Source organism: Ctenocephalides felis, unplaced genomic scaffold, assembly GCF_003426905.1.
Source record: "Ctenocephalides felis isolate EL2017-DRISC unplaced genomic scaffold, ASM342690v1 CF-g0.4_SCAFFOLD_03571, whole genome shotgun sequence".
NCBI classification, from domain to species: domain Eukaryota; kingdom Metazoa; phylum Arthropoda; class Insecta; order Siphonaptera; family Pulicidae; genus Ctenocephalides; species Ctenocephalides felis.
Genome location: NW_020539725.1, coordinates 7,500,436 through 7,519,870, shown reverse-complemented (window position 1 = coordinate 7,519,870; position 19,435 = coordinate 7,500,436). Strand labels below are relative to the sequence as shown.

The window sequence follows — 19,435 nt, the reverse complement described above, 5'->3', positions numbered from 1 at the left end:
ACTCTCAGTACTCTGCCACGAATTACCGGCGTATTTAATACACGATATCAATCTCGAATGTCGTTTTCGCCTCGCTCCGTACTAATGTAATATCCATTAAAGCCATTTGGGAATCTCTGTTCAACTCCGTTCTGTTCCACTCTAACTAGATTTGAAATCATCATCGCGTTTACAAACCGCGCTTCTGTCATTTTCCCGTTTTTTCCACCCTTTTTCCCATTCCCCAGGGGCGGCCTTTTCCTTTCCCTTTTTCTTGCACCTTCCGCCCTAGCGCGGTGAAAGCTCGGGAAATCTAGAAGAAAAGTGTGCAGAGTGGGAAAACTTGTTTTAATCAACTCATGTGGGTACATTAATAACAAAACGCTAACGTGAGCGGGTGCGCGCTGACAGAACTCAATTAGACTGGACTGTTGATTTCTAACAAAGTTTTGGAAGGGAGACTGAATGAATGCCCATGACAAATATGCACATATACGGCCACATATACACATGCCATATATATCTGTATGTCTATGTTTATATAATGTAAACTAGTGGAGCATGGCATCGTGCCTTAAGGCAAATTGCTGGAACTTCCCGTACCAGAATTAAATATTCGAGCAAAAAATATTAATCAAAAAATATTGATCAATGATTAATAACAATTGTTTTAAATAATTTCAAAGAGATGATTACTATATTTTTATTCGTTTATGGACGATCTTATCGCTCAAAACACTTGAAAATGTTTAATTTAAGAAGTGCTGAATGAATCGATCTGAGGATATATTTCTTACGAGTAGAATAACGCATATGAAATATATACAGTTTTGAACTGAATTGTAAATTTAAAATTTATATTTGAAGTAAAAAGTAAGGTAAAACTTTGTATTTCTTTGAAAATTTGGGAAAAAGATTTTTTCTGAAGATTTTGAAATTTGTTTGAAACGTATAAGTGAAAATCTTGGTACGGAACCCCAAAAAAATGTAAAAAAAATGTTCTTATTATTATATCTATAAAATATCTGATAATTTGATGTGAATATGCCTAATGATCATTTTAGACCACCAACCACCATGTTTTTTTTTGCATTTTACTCTCTAAAACCGCTAGATCTGTCTACCAAGAATTTAACCAATTTTCATTTTACGTCAAACGTTTGAACAAATAAAATGTTTATGAACCATTCAAATCGGACGCTCCGTTATCTCAAAAACTTAATTACCAATTATGGCACTTTTTGTCCCGTATCTTCAAAACGGCTGGACCTGTCTTCCAAAAGCTAATCATCACGTCTCCCCATCATTAGGAATCGAATGTTATTTTGAATACGAACTTCCCATACTAATGAATTATTAGCCAATGTTAAAAAATTAATCATCAATAAATTGTTTTAAATATTTAAAATAATTATTATAAATACTGTAATTTTATCTTCGTATTTAAAAACCTAATATTATAATGCTTATATTCGGGCAACATTTGTCAGTTTTATTTACAAGAACGAAAACATAATAAACCTAGTAAACCCCATCGACACAAGCAATATGCTTTTTGAATAACTCTAATCGGATGCGCCATTCTCTCAAAAACTACTATTCTTTTTTTTTATTAATTATAACAATCAGAGTCAGAATGACTCTATGAGTTACAGAGCTGATATAATTAAAATACTATATAATAAATTAAAAAAAAAAAAAAAAATAATTATTACAACCTATAATATATTAAAACTGAAGGTGAAATTATGATATAAACTAAATAATCCGTGAAACTGTTCAAATGAACAGCTCACTATGTTATGTCAAGTTCAAAGGAATTTTTCTCTTCAACCTTCTAGTAGACGGAATCATAAGTAGAGGTGCTATAAGATGATTGGATGGTTTTCTAGCTTGGAGTGATGGATTGAACTTCTGCTGCTAATTACATCCTTGATAAAAGGAATATTGAGGTCGTCATGGATGATTTTATTACTTACTTACCAAGGTGCGTCCAACGATTGCATCCGTTGCATTAAAACAATGTTGGACAAGCTGGCGCAACCCCAAAACTCTATACCGTACGTCCAGATGGGCTTTATTACTGATTTATCAATAATTTGTTGTCAAACGATAGTATTGATTTGCGCTTCATTAGCCAGCTAATTCAGGTCTGCAATCTTCTGTTTGATTTGTTTTATTTTAGCAATAATGTGGGTTTTCCATGTTAGTTTTCGATCCAAATATATTCCCAGATATTTAACATTTTTAGCTGGTGGAATTTTCTGGCAATTAAAGTAAACTTCAGGACATCTTAGTTTGTTTAAAGAAAATGTAATATGGCAAGATTTGCTCTCATTAATAACAATGCGCCATTTTTTCGTCCATCGCTCGACAGCATATAGATGTAACTGGATCTTGATAGATGCAACGATAGGGCTGATATCAGAGGAAAGTATTGCCATGTCATCAGCAAATGTGGCAATTGATGTAGTTGGCAATGAATGAAAATCGCTCGTAAATAGTAAATAAAGGAACGGACCCAGCACACTTTCTTGTGGAACGCCAGCACTTATAAAAACTACGATTCCTGTACATTTTGTTCCCTATCTCTGAAACTGTTGGACCTACATCACTGCTGGTTTACTAATTGTCAAATAAAAATCGAAAATATTTCGAGAATATATACTTGTACGAAACGTATCTAATATGCCTTAGTTGGATTTAAAATTGAGCATTATTATCTATATACATAATTTTATATATTCTATATATATATAATATATATATATATATATATAATGTGTGTGTACATATAGCTTAATTAAAAGTTAATTGTTTTCCTCTTATGTTGGCGGAACCCAAACTGCAACTACTGACTACGATATAATCCATATTTGAAGGGATAACAATTCAACTTGTACAAGGGTCTTGTAATAACATTAATTAAATTATGTAACAATCATTATCTTAAACATACTACAAATACACATCTTGAACCCCCGTTCTAAATTAATTACTAAAGTCCTTTGTTATCCTTTTGTTTCCGGCCGATGGATTTTGAACACCTTGCGAATTATACTGAAAGTCAAATAAATTATTGATATAATTTATAAGTTAATATGGATTTATGATTATGAATATATTTGATTGTACAAATTTCTTTGTGACAAAAAAGTGTCTACGTTTGCGCCAAAAATTTTAAACTTATTTTGGAAATTTAGAAACTGTTTGAATTGCTAATTAGTTTTTGGTAAATATCCAAATATGCATAAGAACATTGTTTTTTGGCGATTGTGATGAAACTTTATGATCATAAGCTTCATAATCTCAACAAACATCCATAATACTACAAGTGGTTCATTTATATAAAAATCATTAAAGTTTGGAATAATGTCAATTCTAAATTTCCACAATTATTAACTGCTCGTAGAATAAATTATAGTAATCGTCCAAAAATGAAATTGTTTGCATATCTTCACTTGTCAGAGGTTTCTGAATATTTTGGCATACATACTCTAAAATAAATTAATATATGTGTGTGTTTTGTGTAGATACAATTTTTCGTTCACGATTTTGGGCGTACGAATCAATTGATTTGAATGTTCCAAAATTCTATTCCTATTGATGGGGAGACTTATAAGGAGGTAGTTTTATGAAAAGACAGATTCAACCGTTTCGAGCAAAGAGTGTATAAAATTTAAATTAGGTTTTTGAGAGAATAGTACATCCGATTTTAATGATTCAAAAAACTATGAGATAAGGTCCTTCATTCTAACTTTGCTTGATTATGTTTTGTTCTTTTGCTTTCCATTTAAACATTTCAACGTCGTAGTCTAATTCATGAGCTCTTACCTATTTGACAACATTTAACATACCTAATTAACTTCCCGTAGGTTAAGTTACAGTAATCGCAAAAAACGAAAATGAAAATTTGTATATATCATATATATTTGTATATTTGTATAATATCTTTAGGTTTTAAAGGTTTCAGAACATATTGCCATAGCTTAGAAAAAATGGATGTATTTATGTGCAGATACAAATTTTTGTCGATGATTTCGGGAACACGGATCAACCGATTTGATCGGTAAATGCTGATTAGTTTTTGGCAAAGACGGAGCAAAAAGAGCTAAAAATGGTAATTCAGTTTTTGAGAGAATGGAGCGTCCGATTTGAATAATTCAAAAAACATTTTATTTGTATTGACTAAATGAAAAAATGTTTAAATTTTTGGAAATGCAGATTTAGCAGTTACGGAGTTTCAATAAAAAAAAGTAAAAACACATGCCATTTGGCGGTCAAAAATGATTATTAGACACATGTACATCAAATTATCAGATATTTTATAGAGATTTTAATAATATGTATGAATCATAATAATATGTATGAATTTTGTTTACCTTTCTATGGGTTCCGTACCAATGACTTTACATTAAACTGAGCACGATTGCTTTGAAAAAAAGTTCAAAATTTAAAAATTTAAAGTATAAAAAAAATTCGAAATATAAAAAAAATTTAAATTTTTCGAAAAAGTCAAATTTTTGCAAAAATTTCCAAATACTCAAAAATCTAATTTTAGGTTTCAAAATATCTTAGAAGTTTTTTAAAAATATTAATTTTCGGTAAGGGAAGTTCCAGCAATTTGCCTTAAGGCACGATGCCATGCACCACTAGTTTTAGTTCATATTTACTAATTAAGTGAATATCTGAGAAACAATTAAACTAGCGACTATAATAGTTCATCAGTGCCAGTTATGATGTGATGATTAAATCATAGTCCCTAATACCAATTGGTTTCAACCATTATTCTTCTTCCACAATGTTTTTAATTTCCAACCCCTGTAATCTGTTCTAGTATCATTAATTACTAAAGTCGTCGCGAACCTTTTGTTTCAGCTGATGAATTTTGACTGCGGTGTACGTTCTATTCGAGTCCACAGACGAGGACACATCTACCAATACAAGACTCCTTCCTCCCCGCACCAGGAAAGCAAAATCAAAATGGGATTCTTATCAGAGCGTGTCCAGCGCTTGTCAAACTGCGTTGCGAGAGTTTGAAGAGCGTAAAATATAGTAACAGATGAAGGCCGCTGGTTCTCAAACTGCTACGCCGAGCAAGCATGAGCCAATGTCGAGAGGTCAGGAGAGACCTTTGTGACGCGAAATTATTAGGTGAGTTTTTAGAAATTTAATTTGTGTGAAAAATAATTTTCCGAAATCATGTTTGATGATGTCATTATCTACCTTATACTTTTTGTACCTTCTAAGACGTTGGAAATATTATTGTTTTTGAAAGAGTGTTTACGAATACTAATCTGTGTGTGTGGGGATATTTTGTTATAAATTTATAATTTTTTTTAAATTATATTTATTTAATAAAAATGTTCACTTATAATATCATAAATTTGGAAGTATTTATATATGCAACAAATTACTTTATCCTACGAAAAATCCAAAACAAACTTCTGGGCATGAAGCTTTACACGGAATGGTTGCTACCCCTGGTAGAAGGGGTAGGGGAGTGTTTTAATTGAACTAGTAGTTTACTTAAAAAAGTAGAGTCCGCTTAACAACATGTAAATAACCAATAAAAATAAATATATCTTCTTTCATTATAACTTAGTAGCAAATCAGTGATTGTAATTAGAACTGCAACAAATACATAATATACAAATAAATCAGTGTTTAATACAGTTCACAGCTACAAGGATCAAATTATAACCCAACAACCTGAATTATCGAAGGAGAGTTTTTATAAATTCTATAACTACGTAACAAAAATACAATTAAGTATATTGACATTAGCTACCCATTGTTGTTTAAAATGCACTTTTAAAATTCTTTTTCAATAGACAATCAGACGTATTATTTCTATGAGTTTAGGTATTATTTTTTCTCGTTTAGAGATTCACTGAGAAAATGCACCTTGCAGATTAGTTGAAGATTGGAAAAACAATTCTAATTGCCTGTTTATATTTGCTTTTTTCCGATATAATTTTCTTTACGGTTGGTATGTTTAGGCCTTTATGAAAATTATTTTGTGTCCGGTGAATTAGTTTTAGATGTGCAAGTACTTCCACTTGCACTTTCCCAGATATCTAAGCCATTTTTATGTTGTTATTATTACAGCCTTATGTACCTTGTTTTTGTGTCACATTCTGGAATTTCTCTCTAATAGTCAGTATAATTTTATAATTTTTATAGTAATTTCTTTTTTGTTTGGTGAACACTTCCAAAAATAGTTTTTAGTCACTTTTAATTTTATTTTTGGAACCTATTCAGTCTTTTTAAGTTGTTCAATAAAATTCAAAGAATTCTTTCAACATTTGTTCTTATAGAGCCAATCGTATGATACTGTTACCAAAACAGAGTAAAAGTTTGTATGGTATTATATAAATATGTATATTGTTGATGACTTGATTGAGTTGATCATTCATTTTTAAACTTATAAGAAACAATTGAATCTACCCAAAAACCAAGGGCCTTCACGTATTGTCAATTGGATATTTTTTAATTATCTAAATAAATGCAGGAGTCCTCCTCAAACCACTCATTAGAGACACCAATTTTCAAACAAATACTTCTAATTATATACAGAAATGGGTATTCTATGGCGTAACGGTTAAGCGCGCTGCCTTGTGAGGACAGAGTAGACTTCCGCTCTAGGTAACCTGATATCATGCAGTAGTAATATCAATTTTCACTTGAAAATAAGCAAATGGCAAATCTTTAACTATTCTTTCCTGTTTTGACTTGAAGGTTAACTCATCTTACGGACTTGCCTTAAGGCAGTGCTACCCATCCATTATATACAGAAATATACATACAAAAAGTTTCTCAGATTTTCATTTCTCAGAAATGCTAAACGATCTTGAAACGTGAGATGTAAAAAATATAATTTCGATTTTTTGCAACTTTAATTACTTTCTGTTTGACATGTTGTTCATAAGTGCAATTATTTAAAGAAATTAATGCTATGATGTTTATATGATTTTACAAGGATCTGAGTTCAAAACTATCTTTGTGTGCAAACTGATAAATCAAGCAACTACGATTTCCAATTTCACTTGTTAATATAGAGCCTAATTGCTGTTAAAAAAAGTTAATTTAGAAGTACTAATTTGAAGTATATGAAGGCAGTCATCAGATTGTATTTTCTAACTACCATATGCACTAACAAGCAATAATGATTCATTTCCTTATTGTCTTCAGGAAATCGATTGATAATTAACTACTGTAAAATGTAAATCATACCAAAATAAAAGAATACCATCTCAAATTAGTACTATTTAATTTTACTATAAAGTTTTCACCAGTGACAATGAACATGTCCTTCGTCGCCGCCTATAAACATTTGAATTTCTATTAGTGTTGCGATCTTCCGACATTTTCGTTATCTACTTAGTACTAACATAGAATTCCTGAAGAGACCTGTTTAGTATCAATAAACTTCTTTACGTTTTCTCGCCGAATAAAGTTGCCGAAAGCATTATCTTAATAGCTACGTTTCCCGCTGAAATAATAAAAAATAAAAAGCCCATCACATTAATAGACGACGAGCCAGTCAAAATGATAACTACCTGAATATAGAGATACTTAGGATTATATTAAAGGATAATTGTGTAGGATAAATGTATAATTTTAGGATTTTAAATTACTTTTATGTTTTTACTCGATTTTTCTTATTACAAAACTGTCCAGTATTTTTCAATTTTCCAATTGTGATTAAATGCGCCAACTTTTGATGAAACACACTTTAGTGCATTTTATTAAAGGAAGGTTTTTCAAGTCCAACAAATTAAAAAAAATTAAATTCATAGTTCAGCAAAAAGTCCTAATTCTAGAAAACTTGGTCAATTATGTCATTATTTTTTACTGTGGTCCTAGAAATGTTATTTACGATTATCCAATTTTTTTTTTTTATTTTATTTTATTTGGCCTCTAATAACAATACAGCCACATACATTATTATATTAACAATAGACAATAATTATATATTTATACCACTTAATCTAATAAAATTAACCAAAATACTATAGCACTTTACACTTCTTAATATTGTAACTAAATTAACTGGTTTTTCTATGCAACTACACTCATGCAGCTTATTCAACATATCTTGTCTGTTCTTCTCAAACAGGCCACACTCCAATATTAAATGTTCACCACTTATATCCAAATTTTAAATGAAAATAAAATTTATAAAAGTTATCCACCATAACCGAAAAATGTTCACATTTTCACGAAAGCTCCGAGTTGCTCATGATTTTCAAACTAAATGATATATATTTTTTTTCATTTTTTTTTCATGACATTCACGATTAAGACTATGTCGGGTTCACGTTCAGTTGTAGGACACCCTGTATATTAGATTTGTTGATGTATATGTTGCAGCAATGCCCACGGTATTCGATTTTTACTTTATTATTGGACGATTTTTTTTCACTTTTCTGCTATTTACAAAGAAACGGCTTGGCCGATCGTCATGCAAAACTGACAAACGAGAACATCGAATTTGAACATCGAAAATTTTGAAATCGGTAATATTTTTTAGTTTTTGTGCGATCAGTAATTTCGTTTGAAATAAAGAATTAGTTGAGTTGAGCCAAAATATGAAGTCTAAAAAAATAAGAGTGCGCGTCGGGTTCACACGCTATTGAAGTAAAACTTTTTTGCTATTGTACGAGATGACACACTGTTATACAAACTATTGTTGTGCTTGATTTCTTGTTTAGAGTTATAAATCTAAATATCAATTGATTCATTATTGATAAAAACATGCAACTTTGTAATCTTTACGTTCAGATAAATCAGTAAAATGAAATTGTACGCTTTGACATTTGAACGAGAACAGTTGTTTCACTTGTCATGCGATTAAAATTAACATACATTCTTTACTGTTTGTTTTTTTGACTATTTCGCTGGCGATACAGTCTCATTCTTTGAGCAGGTGTAGTATGTGTCTTGCCTATAAAAATAATTCCTAACAATATATAGTATTCACGAATAATACAAACTATTTCAATAAACTTACGTTTCTTACACGGCACAGATTTTTCATTAGTTTTATTATTTTCACTATAATTATTTACTGGATACGCATACAATCAAAACAATCATACTCACGTGACAAGACGACCAGTCACAATCGACCCGTAAAGAAATGATCTCATCGAGAGCTAATGACGAATCAATGGCACTCGACTCGAGCGTGACGCTCTTCCGTTGCATTCTCACAGGTTTACACCCTAGTCGCGCCTAAAGAAGTTTTACTTCAAAAATATCTTGCTATGAGCACTATAGCAAAAATCTTCACCAGCCTCATGTCTATATTATGAATTCACGAAAATAATTCAACGAAATAACCTTGTTCTGAAAGTACTTACATATTTAAATAGTAAACAGAATGAGTTAGCGAGCGAGTGGTTGCTTTCTCGGTAATGTTTGTTTTTCTTTAGAAAAATGTTATTCGATGCTCGTGCCCGCCCTTAGGTGAATTTGCACGAGTTTCACAACTATCGATTTGGTTCTGAATTCGGAAAAGAATATTTAATTTGACTTCAGCTGGAATTCAATATATGTATTTCAAAATCATATTTGACTTTTTAGGAGAGTAAGGTTTTGATTTTATGCGGAGAGCAAGATCGAGTCTTCTGCGTTTTCTTCAAATACTTTGCCGCGTTCATTGCCAATAAAAGTAGGATGACGCGCCAATTTCAGAACTAACTGAACCAATTTTATAAATTTGATTTAATTAATTTTATTAAACTGTACTTATTAAGTTTAGTTCGAAACTTTAGTTTAGTTTTGTAAAACCGTGTTGTGAAAATTGCAGTTAAAAATTTGTTTTGAACGATTACTTTAGTTTAAAATTTTCAGTATTGAAAGATTATAATAAACGAAATTACTTAAATAATGAAAAAAATCGACATATGGAAATTAATATTAGACTAATCTAGCAATTCACAAATGGTAAAAATAAAATAAGTTGTAAAGTCGGGCAAAACAATTTATAATTATAACTAGTTTTTAAATAAAACTGTTTAAAATAGATTTTCTATTGTAGGTAACTATTTTTTTAACTATGTTCTTAAAACATTTTTTTTATATTTAATATTTTGTCAACGTATTTCACTTTGATAGTTATAATTGATTCATTTACATTTACATTTCTAGAATCACAGTCACAAATAATTTTACAACTGCTCCAAGTTTTCTAGAATTAAGATTATTTGTTAAACTGATGAATTCAAAATTTTGAAAATTAGTCGACTTTGAAAGTCCCTCATTTGAAAAATGTACTAAATAAGTATCCTGGAAAGTTTGCGCATTTGGCGAATGGTGAAACTATTTGAACCCTGCAGGTAAATATTTCTGATAAAATACCAGATCAAGATTATAGTGTTGTCTTTATGAAAAATGCGCATATGAAATTTATATTTTGCGTGTAGCTATTTCGTAAAATTTCGTAAAATCCTCTTAAAATTAAAAATCAGACATTGAACCTATTTGCTCCCTGACCTCCCATTTAGCTCCGCCTATGGGGTAAAAAGGACCAGGTGACAATTTTTTTAAAAACAGGGATTTGACTGAAGATATATAGATGATTGCTCGTTTGTTATGTGTTATTTGTTGTCTTGTAATTGGTTTGCTTTTCCAAGTCAAATTGGACCTTTGTGCCCCGCCCTATCCTATATACTACGTCCCACTCAAAATGAGAAAATTTAAAACTAGAAACAAGTTTAATTAAAAATGTTTTGAACTCAACTTTTTCTATGCAATAATTGAATGGTTGTCTGAAAAAAACTTTTTATATTATAATAAAGTTGTATAAATATATGATAAATGTTATAAAAAATGCGTTATAAAAAATCTAAATTTCAACTTAATTAAAAAGCTTTTTGTGATTGTGAAAAACACTACACCATGAAACAGAAAAGTATTCACACTTTCACGCAAATAATTGTGTAAAAGTTTTGCAAAATACTTGTTCTACGCTGCTGTTTAAATTACTGCTTCAGAAGTTTGTTGTGACTTTTAACAGCTCTTTTTTAGTTTTATAGTAATAGTTCTTCTAGTTTATTGGAAGTGATAAATTACACTGCGTTGGTACTAAGTTGTATCATAATTTCAATACATTTCTACGTAAATTTCTTTTTTCATTCTTATGAACTTTTCATAACTTTGTATTTAAAACGCAGCAACTTAGATTGACGGGGACTAAATGATTACTTTTTGCTGCTTGACTTTTTGTCACTGTACTACACTATTAAGATTGTCTGATTATATTATTAATCTAGTTAATATGACTTTTGTAACTTCCCGTAGAATAAGTTATATATCTTTACGTTTCAGAGGTTTCTGAACAATTTAGCATACCTTAGAAAAAAATGGATGTATGTGTATGTTCGGATACAAATTCGCATTGACGATTTTGGGTACACGATTCTACCGATTTTAATGATACAAATAACATTTGATTCATATTAATAAGGAGACGTGCTGGTTTTTGGCGAAGGCAGGTCAAGCCGTTTCGGGGTAAAAAGTGTCAAAAACGGTTACTCAATTTTTAAGAGAACGGAACGTCCGATTTTAATAATTCAAATAACGATTTATTTGTATTGACAACATGAATAGCTGGTTAAATTTTGGAAGGCAGGGCTAGCGGTTTCGGAAAACTAGTAAAAAAAAGTAAAAAAAGCCATTTGGCAGTCAAATATGATCATTATACATATGCACATCAAATTATCAGATATTTTATGGAGATTTTAATAATACGTATAAATTTTGTTCAATTTCTGTGGGTTCCGTAACGTCGTTTGTCCGTTGGACTGTCACTATGCAGCTGAAGCAGCGCGATTGCTTTAAAAAGTTCAAAACTTCCAAAATATTTCAAAATATAAAAAAAACATTTTTTCCTAATTTTTTTTTCAAAAATCTTATTTCAAAAATCTAAGTTTAAAAAAAATTAATCTTTTTTAAAAAAATCAATTTTTAGTACGGGAAGCTAGTTTATTTTTATACTGATATGCATAAGTATTTATGCTGTAAATTCTTTCCTAAAACAACTTGCTTCAGAGAATTTAATGTGATAATTATTAGCAAGATTTCAATTAATTTTTTTTTCAGGTAGTCCAAAGCGATGAACAGGGACGAACAAGAGGTATTGTATCGGCAGTCGCGCAATTTGCGCGTGGAGCCCGCCCAACAGATAAACAACGGCAGCAGGCAACGACACTCGCACGGCAGTTTACAACAGGTAAACATAATTACACATCACGAATGCATTCAATTGGTCGTTGGTTCAAATATTTTTTTTGGTAAAAAGCTTGTTTTGGTCAGAAAAACCGATTTGCTAATTTTATGTTTTTTCTACGTTTCAATTTTTTGTAACTGGTTTGAGATCAAAACTGAGAAGGGTATGGATGTGAATGTGTATGTAAGCCAAAATTGGGTACATCTATTTCCAAACTTTTAAAGCCATTTCATAAGGTCTACCAATGAAGATTAGCCGAACCGTTTGAAGACGATTAGCCGAGCCGAAAATCCTGAATTGATTTTGAAAATTCAAGATTCAGACATCAGTTGAAAACTATGCTTATTATTAAGGCTACGTCATTTCTTTTCAATTAATTGTTGAAAAAAATTTGACATTTTTTATATATTTTTATATATACTTTGTATGATAGAATTCATATCTGAACTAACATTCTAAAATATTAGAGGCTTACGAAAAGAAGTTCATTTATAAAAATTAAAGCTTATTTTAATCGGCCGTGTCAAAATTTGAAAATGCTAACTTGACTGTTTTAAAAGTTGCTAAATCTCAATTTTTATTGATCAAGTCGACGTATCGAGAAGTTTTTAACTTCCACTAGGGAAAGTTATAGCAATTGCAAAAAAAATTAAAATAACTTTTTTGCATTTCTACACGTTTCAAAGATGTTAGAACATTTTTGCATACCTTAGAAAAATGTATATATGTATGTATGTATATATGTCTATGGGGATACAATTTTTTGTCGACAATTTTGAGAGCAAAGATCAAACGATTTGAGTGATTTAAAAAACATTTGGTTCCTATTGATAGGGAGACGCTGATTAGACCAAAAAATTGTATCCCGTTTTTAAATAAGTCACATATCCAGCCGTTATGAAGTCATAGGACATAAAGTTAAAAAAATGGCAATTGAGAAACATTTCACTTGTATTGACCGAGCAAATGATTGATTAAATATTAGGAAAGGCAGGACCAACGATTTCAGAGACCTAGAAAAAAAGTAACAAAAATGCCATTTGGCTGTTAAAAATTGTCATGCATACGCACATCAAATTATCAGATTTGACAAATTTACAAGTTACAAATTTTGTTTGGGTCCGAACCAAGTATTATAATCTTTAGAATTCCAATACCATTTGTTGCCTCAACTTATAACTTATAGTTAAATTATTAATCAAATTTTATTGATTACACAATGCCATGCACCTCTAGTTATAACTTGCCTTAAGGCAAAATACACCAAGTTTAGTTTCGAAGTTGTGTTAAACTAAAGTATTAATCTGCATCTTGAATTAATTAGTGCGAATAATGAGAAATCTATGTGTATTGAACAGAAATTTATGACATGTTCAATAATAATTAGTAATCTGGATGAACACGAATGTAAGAGATTTTTTTCTGCATTTAGCATCTATTTTATTTAAAGTCATTAATCATCTGCGTTTTTTTTTTCTTTTTTAATCCATATTTTTTCTACATTACGTAGCGAGCCTTTTGATATCATTGGACAAACCTAGTTCTCTCTTCATCTCATAATCATATTATCAACAATCTGAAAAATGCTTAAAAATAGAGATTAATCAAAGCTAGGGAAGAAATAGGACATAAATAGTAAATGCTGGTGTCAATTTTTATCAGTAGGACGATCTGATAATTTTTTAAATTAATGACAATTCAAAGTTGTCCCGAGGACAATTGGATTCATTATATTTGTCAGCAAAAAGCACTCCTACCTTACTTCTATTTCCAACAAGAAAGTTAAAGTCTGTATTTCTTATCCTCATTTATTTAATGTTCTCGTTTTTCGTTCTGTGCCAGGAAGCCGCCTCGCAAATGAAGGCACCAAGTCCGTGACGAAACTAATTACAAACTTTAAATCGAACCAAGAGAACATTGTTTCGAATTATATACAAAACTTTTCATTGAAAATGACTTCGCTTTTGCATATACGAGTATATGTTACCAGATTAAAACAGTGGCGGCTTGTAAAAGCTTCTCTTCTCGCTCATTGCTTTCCAAAGAGGGATCCATGCTCGATAAAAATCACTCAACATATATTTAATCTTTTGTTTTTGGGTTATTTAAATGCAACTTTAGAAACCGATTATAACAAAATCTATGTTACAAAATTCTAATTCTTGAAATAATGTTAGAAAAACTTATTGATCTTTTTAACTTCTCGAAGGTTTTTAAAGAAAAAATCCAAAAATTGGTATTTGGTAGTGAAAACTGATCATTAGCCATATGCACATTAAATGATCAGTATTTTATTAATATTTTAATAAGTAAATGTTAAACTGCATTGCTTTAAAAAAAAGTTCAGAATTTCGAAAATTTTCGGAATATAAAACAAATCTTTTTTTTTTCAAGAAATTTAAAATTTTGAAAAAATTTTGTTTCAATATTTTCTAAAAATCTTAAAACTTTTTTGAAAATATTAATTTTTGGTTCAGAAAGTTCCAGCAATTTGCCTTAAGGCTATTACTACTACGCTATGAACCACTAATTAAGGAAATAAAATCGTTAAAGTTAAAGATTAAAATGTATGTATGGTAAATTAAATATTATTATTAATGAATTTATTTTTTATATTAAAACAAAGCAAAATAAAATGTATTAAAACATTTCGAACTGCAACAAGCTCAATTTTATTTGTTATTTATTATTTATATATTTCTGTTTGAGATTGAGTCTCTCAGATACCTATAACTTATAGGCTATAAGTAACTGTATAGTAAGTAATTAATATTAGTAAAAGCTCTCACATGAACATTATAATTTAATTTATTACCACATATTTTTTAAAAAAATCATTGATAATATGAAGTGAGAGTAACTTACTTATTGTAATTGAAATTTTGTGCATCACCAAAATTTTAGTTTTTATGGGATTTAGAACATATGGATGCTTGGGGTTTTTGGAGTTATCAAAATCATGATATTATATGAATTAAATTATAACAAAAACGTCGGAGATGAAAAATAATGTGTTTAAAATTAATAGATATTGCAGATTAGTTCTCTACTTGTACTTTTTAAATTCTTTAGATTTGCAATTCTTGCAACAAAATCTTCATGTACTTTATTGTACATTATTAATTATTATAATATAATCAAATCCATTTTCTACTGAAAACTATTGGGATATTTTTAATTGGAAACATATTTCTGATCTTTTACAGAGCGGCCCTGTTCACACAAGACAGTGAGATTAACCGTTAAGCCATGTATACATACATATATATATTAGGCTGGTTCTTAAAATGGTCATTTTCAAATTTTCTTGTTCCCATGGCTCAAATGGTTTTAAATAGATAAAAAGCAATTCTCTGAAAGTTTTAGCTCTTAATATTAAATAGATGTAATTTAGCAAACAAATTAATGAATAAAACTCATTCATTTGTCGCTAAGTTATACTTAAAACATTTTTATTTAAATTTTCAATTTTTTTTCCTTGCTCTTTCCATAGGAAGTTTGATTGAATTGCGCTCTATCTAAACGTTAATATTAAGAGCTAAAACTTTCAGAGAATTGTTTTTTATCAATTTGGAACCATTTGAGCCCCTGGGAGCAAGGAAATTCGAAAATGACCATTTTAAGGACCACCTTAATGGTTCCAAATAGATAAAAAACAATTCTCTGAAAGTTTTAGCTCCTAATATTAACGTTTAGATAGAGCGCAATTCAATCAAAGTTTGTATGGAAAGAGCATGGAAAAAATTTTGAAAATCAAAAAAAAATGTTTTAGGTATAAGTTAGCGACAAATGAATGAGTTTTATTTATTCATTTGTTCGCTAAATTACATCTAAAAAACATTTTTAAAATTTTTGAAAATTTTTCCATGCTATTTCCATATAAAACTTTGATTGAATTGCGCTCTATCTAAACGTTAATATTAAGAGCTAAAACTTTCAGAGAATTGTTTTTTATCTATTTGGAACCATTTGAGCCCCTGGGAGCAAGGAAATTCGAAAATGACCATTTTAAGGACCACCCTATATATATATATATATATATATATATATATATATCTTATATATAAAATTCTTCTGTAACAATGTAAGTTTCATTAATCCTCCTAAACTATAATTCGGATTTTCATGAATCTTCCTGAAGTTTGTTCGGGAAATTCTCTAGAATGTTTTGATTCATAGAAATATAGTTAGATTGTAGTAATAAATGGAAAAAATTATAAAAAAACGCTTATCATTGTTTGACCTTTAAAATATTTGAGGCATGGTTTGACAATAAAAACAAATGACAACTGTCATTTGCCCAACATTTCTATTCACTTATAGGCTAAGGCAATATTAAAATATAATAAATTCATGATTAAAAATGAAGAAAATGTAATGTCTACATTATTATTGTCGAAAAGCAGCTGAGATGTGTCATAATTAAATTAATATAAGATGCAAATAATATAACACGCGTCTGACAGTCTGCGCATGCGACTGTCGCGCACGGCGAATCGTGTTCTCAACGTACGCGTGGATAGCTTTTGCTTGCAATAATTTTGTTTGCGCACTTTGCGAACAGATTCGCCGTACGCATTCGTGCAAAAGAGACGAGCCATAAGTGATTGCGCTCAAAAATATTCAATTTGCGGTCGTTTTGCCTCACTATACTAAGTCACAATACAAAAAAAATTACTTATTCAAAAAATTATTTAGAAGTTTCATTGTGTCAAAAATTCATATGGTTAGCATTTTGTACGGAATATTTACTCAGTGGAGCTCTTTGGGTCTGAACTTTTTTTTTTACTGTTTTCCAATTCGTTTGGAATTTTGGAATTAGGCTCATCTTACTCTCAAGTTCAAAAGTGAAAACAATTTAGACTCTTTTGCACTACCCGGGGATATGCCATTTCTTTTCAGTGGTGTAATAACTTTGGGTGTGGATGAAAGAACTAATTATAAGAGAAAAATGTTTAATAATGTAAAGCAAATACTTTTCAAGTTAGTGGCTACTGAAAATTTGTTTCTTTTTTGCGTATTTCGTCGTTTTTTGCTAATATCTTCAAAAATATACATTTTAACGAAAATTATGTAATGAACAAAATTATATCAATAAAAATCCTAATAAATCGCTATTTTACAGTGTTCTAGGAACAATATTAAGTTAATTATGAAAATGGGTTTTTATAGTTCTCCAAATAAGCTTTAAAAGAAGTACTTCTGAGTGCAAAATGAGTGAGCGATCATGCAATTAAAAGACGCATATAATTTTTTTTTTCATTTAAATCAAATAGTTTATGAGTGCCATTACCACCAAAATTAAAAATAATCGTTTTCCATCTAGAATTAACTTGGTTTGAGAGATCTTGATGGATTTTAGAAAATACCTTAACATTAGTACAAACGATTTTCAAAAAACTCATGATTTCATAAAAAAATCAATTTAAAAAAAAAAACAATTTTTCATTATAATATCTCTGAAAGAATACGTAGAAAAGTATATACATGAAAATTCAAGAATTCTTAGAAATTTTTTAGACTAATTATTGCTTTTTATTATTTTTTGTTACACAAATATTGATAGAGTTCTAATTGTTTAAAGAGTGCGCGGCTGTCCAACCGGAGTGTCTTTCGAGCCCTTGAAGTTACGGTAAAATTTATGATAGAGAAAGTTGTAGCTCATTTAATCACCTTTAAAATAGTATATCACAAGTTATGATAAAATCAGAATTAAAAGAGTTATAATCCAATTAATGCGGCGGGTGGTGACAAAATGCAAATTGTTTTCACTTCTGAACTTTAGATTAAGATTAGTTGGGCATACGCTTTTTTCCTTTCCATTTACTGCAATAATTTTGTTGATAGTAGGTTGAATAGAGCACATGTGAACAAAATTTGACAAATTAATTCACTTCAAATATGAACTTAAGTAATAATGTATAATGAATTATTAGTGTGAAAAATGCAATTTAGATATTAAAATACTAAAAGCCAGTTAAAATATGGTACGAAATTATAAAAATTGTAGGCAACATTATTGAAGCAATTATTTTGGGTAGAAAAATCGATTGTGATATTGTACTTTGACCGCATGCTATATATTAATTCTTTCTGAATTTGTTATACTTTTCAAAAGATTTCAATTTTCAACACGCGTATCTATGCTATGATAATAAATACATGATGATAAATTTGGAAAATCAATGTTTTAGCCGTGAATAAACAAAAAATCATTCATTTAAACATCCACATCTACAGGTATGTCTAAAAATATTGTATAATCCTTAAATTCAATAATATAAATTGAGCTATTGGAAATAAATTTGTTCTATAAATCGCAGTGTATAATTTTTAATATATAATTTTATTGAATATATTTTAATATTTGTTAAAGGGGTAATTGAAGTGTTAACTGTGAGAATTGAGAATAATCATTTTATTTAAAACAGTACTACATTTAACATCACTCACATATTGGTGTAAATAGTAACTCGAAGAACAATAATGATTATTTTTAACTGAACGGTATAAATATTAGTATAGGATATTAAAAAACGTAGAGGTGGGTACAGGACAACGTCTGTCGGGTCATCTAGTATATATATATATACATATATATATATATATATATATATATATATATATATCTTTAATTCTTACTCCAATGATTTCCTTCTTTTCATATCGTCGCCCCCCCTCCCCAATATTAGTTCCTGGCGTTCCTAATCCTTTTTCCCGATCTCCTTTCATCAATCAACCTCAACTACATTCTTGTCCAGTAGATTTTCTTGTCGTTACAATATTTCTGAAAAAATATAACATTCTGTCTCTTTTTGTGAAGATCTTTATAAATAAGATGGTTATTAACTTCCCGAAGGAGAAGTTTATGTTTTCATCAAAAAATCCGATTCGCTAATTTTATGTTTTCTCGACGTTTCAAGCCATTCTGAATCGAATGAGACCAAATTTGGAAAAAGTATGTGTGTGTGTGTGTGTGTGTGTGTGTGTGTGTGTGTGTGTGTGCGTGTGCACCAACAGATTTTTTGCCGTAAATCGCCGTTTTCTCAAAAACGGCTGGACCGATTTCAAAAATTTAAAAGCCATTCGATGTATCTCGATGAGGACTATTGTTTGTCAGTTTTGTGCGACGATCGGCCAAGCCGTTTCTTCGTAAATAGCAGAGAAGTGAAAACTCTTTCGTCCACGTTTTAGCCCGCAGTTATGAATCGATTTTGA

The 19,435-nt window shown here is 29.8% G+C and overlaps 1 protein-coding gene across 1 annotated transcript in view; it reads left to right on the top strand.

Annotated features, from left to right (window-relative positions):
- The window catches only part of LOC113385531, a 243,216-nt gene that overhangs the window by 208,405 nt on the left and 15,376 nt on the right, over positions 1-19,435 (top strand). The window contains exons 2-3 of the mRNA XM_026623385.1: positions 4,858-5,133; positions 12,091-12,220. Of these exons, the coding sequence (XP_026479170.1) occupies positions 12,104-12,220 (117 nt within the window). The 5' untranslated portion in view covers positions 4,858-5,133; positions 12,091-12,103. The remainder of the gene's footprint in view (positions 1-4,857; positions 5,134-12,090; positions 12,221-19,435) is intronic.